At 51.7% G+C, this 6,388-nt stretch overlaps 1 protein-coding gene across 1 annotated transcript; it reads left to right on the top strand.

Annotated features, from left to right (window-relative positions):
• Positions 1 to 3,851: 3,851 nt before the first annotated feature.
• LOC119354556 (oxygen-evolving enhancer protein 1, chloroplastic) lies at positions 3,852 to 5,196 on the top strand. The gene is made up of 2 exons (XM_037621276.1): positions 3,852 to 4,132; positions 4,219 to 5,196. The coding sequence occupies exons 1-2, from the start codon at positions 3,908 to 3,910 to the stop codon at positions 4,978 to 4,980; spliced, it is 987 nt and encodes a 328-aa protein (XP_037477173.1). The 5' UTR covers positions 3,852 to 3,907; the 3' UTR covers positions 4,981 to 5,196.
• Positions 5,197 to 6,388: the final 1,192 nt, after the last annotated feature.

The raw sequence follows: 6,388 nt of genomic DNA, 5'->3' as shown, positions 1-6,388 counted from the left end.
TAGGCATCGCAGCAATGGCACAGCAAAAGAGTGAGCAAACTAGCATAGCAAAGATAGTAGTGATTTCGAGGGTATGATCATCTTGCCTGCACAGTTGTCAGAGTTGACTGGATCCTCAAGAGCAAACTCAACGGGCTCCTCGTTAGCGAACTTGTCTCCCAGCTCTACCCAAACAAGACAAACAAGCAACAAGGATACAATCAACCACGTGCAAGACCAAGCAATATGATGAAATGATGATATGCTATGCGGGATGCGATGCGGGATGCAAAATGCAAGATATGGCAGGAAATGCATGAACCTGGCCTCAACTTGGAATTCCAAGGGTGCCACTGGAAATAGGGGATGAAATCGCTTGAAAACGATATAAAGATCATTGGGAACGGAGTTACGGTTTGGAAATGGCAAGCGTTTTAAGAATGACACCGGTCTGCAATTTACAGCAAGTAGACATTTAAATGCAATGAGATGAACATGCTACAGCAACCAAACATGACAACAAAATACATGGCAGGGATGCACACAAGATGCTTAACAAAAGACTAACACTGAGACACGGCCAATTCATCCATTATGAGGTTCAAACAAGCATGGCAAAAACGCAAATGCAAAACAGATTCCAGACTTAGTGAAATTAACACTTGTCTGAAATTTCAGATCGTGAAGCCCTCTTCGGAGCAGCAAAACAACATGATACATGACCGGATTAAGACAAATAAGAACATGGCATGGAGCTACTCAACAAGCTTAACAAAAGACCCAAAATGACCTGGGGCCAAAAGGGTCCATAAAATATACTAACGGGCACACAAACATAGCTAAAATACAATCAGTTTTCAGACTTAGTGAAAACTGGGACATGCTGAAATATAACTCATGAAGGCACGTAAACGAGCTCGATGCACTCACCACGGTGCAAGTAATGGCAAGGCAAGCATACATCCATTAAGAAGGCACAAAATGCAAGCTAGACATGGCAAGAACAATGGCATAGCATGCACGGATCAACTACAATAACATCGGCAAAATCGCAAACAAGTTGACGATCTGCCCAGACTCACAACGAAGCAAAAGTAGAGTTTGATTGACTCAAGTTAGGTTGCCCCATAATTGCAAACAAAGACATGGATGGATAGAGCATAGCATGATTAACAAAACTCCTTTACTGATTATCCTCAAAAGAGGCACAGATCACTAGGAAACGAGCTGGACATATGGCACCATGAACTAAATAATCCCAGTCTTAGTGAAAACTACTAAGTCCCTGAAAACTGATTTACCGGGTGCCTCACTTTGCAAACTTGCACAAGTCACCACACACATCCTAAAAATGCATGGGTTGCACCCCTGGAAAGAAGACAAAATCTTTATCAAAACATATGAAGGACTCACAGGCATATCACGCACACAACAATCATGGCAAAAATGACAAAAGTCTAAGATGAACTAGCAGATCTGACAATTAACTCACGAAGCCCTCTTCTAATAGCACTTCGGGCATCAAGGTGAGCTCAAATGAAAATGATGCAATGGAAAGAAATGATGTACCCTCTGAGATGAACACTTTGATATGCTACATGCCCAAAACGGAGCTACGGATGCAAAGTTACGGAGTCTCGAACATAGCAACTTGGACTAAAGATTTAGGGACTTAGTGAAAAAAAACCCTCTCTCAGATCAGATCTAGGGTTCTTTTTTTACCCCGCGCGCGAACCGAGGCGGCCGGAGCGCCGCTCGCCGGCGACAGGCAGGGCGGCGGCCGGCATGAGGAGGTGAGGCGGGGCCGTCGATGGTGACCGATGGTGGCGGCGGAGCGGCGCCGGGCGGCGACGCCTCGCGGCGGAGGCGGCGGCCCGCGGCAAGGCGAGGTGGCAGGCGGCCCCGGGCGGCGGCGGCTGCCGGCGGGCGGAGCGAGGAGGCAGCGGAGCGGCGCGGGCGGCGGCGGGCGACCGATCGGGCGGCGGAGCTGGTGCGAGGCGGCGGCGGGCGGCGATGTGGGCCGCGGGGGCCGGCCTCGGGCTCCCGGGCCGCGGCGGCGGCGGGGACAGGCGAGGCCACATGGCAAGCGGCGGTAGGCGGCGGCGGATCCGGCGGCGGCGGAGATCTATTTTTTTTAGGGTTAGGGGGGAGACAGTCCGAGATTTGGAATGGGAGGGTATATATATATAGGCATAGAGGGAGCTAGGAGAGTCCAAATGAGGTGCGGTTTTCGGGCACGCGATCGTGATCGAACGCTCTAGGACATGGAGCAGAGTTTGGTGGTTTTGGACCAAATTGGAGGGGTGTTGGGCTGCAACACACACGAGGCCTTTGCGGTCCCGCGGTTAACCGTTGGAGTATCAAACGAAGTCCAAAAGATACGAAACTTGACATGCGGTCTACCGGTAGTAAACCAAGGCCGCTTGGCAAGTCTCGGTCCAATGCAAAAATGTTTAATCCCCACACACGAAAGAAAGCTAGAAATGACCATCGGAGGAGAACGAAGCGCCGGAATGCAAAACGGACAACGGGGAAAATGCTCGAATGCATGAGAAGAACACGTATGCAAAAGCAATGCACATGATGACATGATATGAGATGCATGACAAAGAAAACAACACACGGAGACAAAGACCCGAACCCGAGAAATAAATATAACTTAACGTCCGAAACGACAAAAGTTGGAGTACAAATAGGGAAAGTTACATCCGGGGCGTTACAGCCCGTCACGCGAAGGAGCAATAGTGCCTCCTCTGTCGCCTCTCCTGCTACATTTCGTCCGCATCGGAGAGCTGCACCACCGTGGACGACGATGACCCTCCTGCCACTGACGCGTAAATGAAGAAGACGGATCGCCGCGCCGCGACTTCAAGGGCAAGGACCGGCCAAGTGGTGGACTCCGGCCGCCTGTCTTGGTATATTTATATTTTAGTTGTTTTACTTTCATTTTAGGTTGAATTTGAACTATCTCGGCCCTTTTGGACGAACAAATTGCATATCCTTTGCTTACATTTATGCTATCTCTATGGATTACGCAGACTGTGTGGTTTTGTATGAAATACGGTATTCAAATTTGATGGTTGTGGTTGTGGGGAGGACAAATTGGGTATTGTTCGCGCACTGCTAGCGGACACGCCCAAACACTCCCGCCGGTGTATAGGGCGCTAAATTAGGTTATCATGGTTGTAGATGCTCTTAGCCCTTAAAGCACACGCTGATGAGCTCAGTTTCCCTGTGTGCCGCCGGCTCGGCGCGGCACGCCGGTGGCTCTCGTCAGGCGACGGATGGCTGAGAGAGAAAGAGAAATTGTACAGCGATATTTAATGTGTGTGTATAATGGATCGATTTGATTGCCGTTGCGGACCATGAGTGCGTAGCCGTGGTGTTGTGGTGACCGCGGCACTAAAGCCAGGCCGTTCAGAGCACGGACTGAGGATGGAGATCCTAAAGCCAGGCCGGCGGCATGGGCGGTTCCGCACAGTGGTGTTCATGGCGGATGTGCATTTATGGCTTAAGGGAGCACGCTGTGCGTCGTGATGAGCGGCAAAGATCACTGGAACACGGCCGTGCCGAGCAGCTGGTGGGTGGCACTGGAGGTGGAGGGGAAGCCGCACAATAGCGGCTTAGCAGCTGGTCAGCTGACAATGATGAGTACAGGCTGCAAGGACGGTGATAGCGACGGGCGAACTGCGCCGGCGCGCGCTCTGGGCGCGGCCCAACCTCGTGGCTGGTGCTGGATCGGCAGAGGGGGAATGACTGGCTGGTGCGTATGCGTGCATGGGAACAAATGGATACTCTTATCCGGAAGCCACCAATGGGAGGCCGTCTCTTATCCGCGCCTCGCATAGATAACACTTGCCTGCCCTGACAACACGCCTCTCAACCACGAGTGGGATCGATCCTCCCGCGTACCAAGCCACCGACCAACATGGCAGCGTCTCTCCAAGCCGCGGCCACGCTGATGCCGGCCAAGATCGGCGGCCGGGCCTCCTCCGCGCGGCCGTCGTCGCACGTCGCCCGGGCGTTCGGCGTTGACGCTGGCGCCAGGATCACCTGCTCCCTGCAGTCCGACATCAGGGAGGTCGCAAGCAAGTGCGCCGACGCCGCCAAGATGGCCGGCTTCGCCCTCGCCACCTCTGCCCTCCTCGTCTCCGTAAGCTGACTAATCCATTCTATTGCCGTCCATGGCCGTTTACTCCACTCCAGTCCAGCTAGCTAGAGTGACAGGCGTGGGTGCAGGGCGCGAGCGCGGAGGGGGCGCCCAAGAGGCTGACCTTCGACGAGATCCAGAGCAAGACCTACATGGAGGTGAAGGGTACCGGCACCGCGAACCAGTGCCCGACCATCGACGGCGGCGTCGACTCCTTCCCCTTCAAGGCCGGCAAGTACGAGATGAAGAAGTTCTGCCTGGAGCCCACCTCCTTCACCGTCAAGGCCGAGGGCATCCAGAAGAACGAGCCGCCGGCCTTCCAGAAAACCAAGCTCATGACCCGTCTCACCTACACCCTTGACGAGATGGAAGGCCCGCTCGAGGTCGGCGCCGACGGCACCCTCAAGTTCGAGGAGAAGGACGGCATCGACTACGCGGCCGTCACCGTGCAGCTCCCCGGAGGCGAGCGAGTGCCCTTCCTCTTCACCGTCAAGCAGCTCGTCGCTACCGGCAAGCCCGAGAGCTTCAGCGGGCCCTTCCTCGTGCCCAGCTACAGGGGTTCGTCTTTCCTCGACCCAAAGGGCCGTGGTGGCTCTACTGGCTACGACAACGCCGTGGCGCTACCTGCCGGAGGCAGAGGAGACGAGGAGGAGTTGGCTAAGGAGAACGTGAAGAACGCGTCCTCGTCCACGGGCAACATCACGCTCAGCGTGACCAAGAGCAAGCCGGAGACCGGCGAGGTGATCGGTGTCTTCGAGAGCGTGCAGCCGTCAGACACCGACCTCGGCGCCAAGGCGCCCAAGGATGTCAAGATCCAGGGTGTGTGGTACGCGCAGCTCGAGTCTAACTAGAGCAGAGCAGAAGTGAAGATACTCATCTTGTGTGCATGCGTACGTGGGTTGATCGGTGGAGAGGAAACAATCGAGGCAACAAATGTGTTTGTGTGTGTATCTAGTAATCTAAACCCAGGGTGTCGGTTTATATTTTAGCTTCTGTTATTATTGTTTCTTCCTCGCCAACTCATGATATTGATCCCCCATGAATGTTCACAAAATTCTTTGTTGACACTTTCTTCGTTTTACCTTCCTTTTGATTTGAATTGTCCGGAAATTTTACAGTATGCATTATAAATTAACCGACAAATAATTTAGGACAATGATAAGTGTCACATGTGTGGTACAAACACATGGCAACTCCGAATGTTTTTCATGGCAAACTTAGTGATGCAAGTATGACAATTTTAATAGTCAAGCATGACAACTTTTTTTCGGATGGTAAGTTTTTTTTCAGATGGCAACTTTAGTTGTAAAAAAGGTCAGGGCTGGAGTGCATTGTGCCACACGTATTGTACTTATTATTTGTGATAATTTAAGACTTATAGAAATAAAGGTAAAGAGCCATTGATATAAATATATAAATGTGCCATTAATTTTGAGAGCATGTTCATGCACTTCACTTGAGCTAGCATCTTTTGTTAGACGACATCACTGTCATTTCATATAGATAAAAAGAGGATTTATGGCGAACCAACATGTAGTTGGATGGTTAGGAGGACAGTGATATAACTAACCCAACAGAGTTCAAGTTTTAGACTTACGTTGGTGCTCGCATTTTACGAGATTTATTCTAGGCCTTCCGGCAACGTGCGTCACTAGGAGGAAACGTATTGTTGTAGGGTGAAACCCTAAGATGGATATTTTCAGACTTGGAGGGGAAAGAGGGATGAATACCGAGAACACAAAGAGGAATTCACTCCAACAAAACCCAATCACACATCCATTAGAATAGCAAACACATAGATCCACGAGAGTACATGAACAATCAAAGGAAGCACGCACTAGGTAAAGTTCTTCCCACTCCTAAGAGATGAGGTCTTGATGATGATAGTCTTCTCCAAGAGGAGGTCTTGAAATCCACAAGTGGATCCTCTCCTAAGAGGCCTTGATCTCCAATGGAGTGGTAGAAGGAGCAAATCTCTCAAATATCTCACATATGTCTTTGCTAACCCTAAACATAACCCTAGGTATGGAATATATAGGCTTGGGGCAAGGAGGATGAAGTGGAGGCCCAAAACCCGAACTTAGTCGGCCATCCTGTAGGGCTCGAGCGCACGGGGTAAGTTGGGCCCGTGCGCATGGGGGTCCCGTGCACACGGTACACGCCCAAGCGCACGGGGTGCTACAACCGTAGCTCACTGTGTAGCCCGTGGGCACGGGGTCTCGGGGGGCCGTGCCCACGGGGTCGCCTAGGACTTCTGTC

The sequence above is a fragment of the Triticum dicoccoides genome, chromosome 2A (assembly GCF_002162155.2).
Source record: "Triticum dicoccoides isolate Atlit2015 ecotype Zavitan chromosome 2A, WEW_v2.0, whole genome shotgun sequence".
Taxonomy (NCBI): Eukaryota; Viridiplantae; Streptophyta; class Magnoliopsida; order Poales; family Poaceae; genus Triticum; species Triticum dicoccoides.
This window is presented reverse-complemented; position numbering and strand designations above follow the sequence as displayed.

Coding starts and splice junctions, on each gene's coding strand:
- LOC119354556 (XM_037621276.1), top strand. CDS start 3,908: ATGGCAGCGTCTCTCCAAGCCGCGGCCACGCTGATGCCGGCCAAGATC. Junction 4,133..4,218: donor CCTCTGCCCTCCTCGTCTCC/GTAAGCTGACTA, acceptor GCGTGGGTGCAG/GGCGCGAGCGCGGAGGGGGC.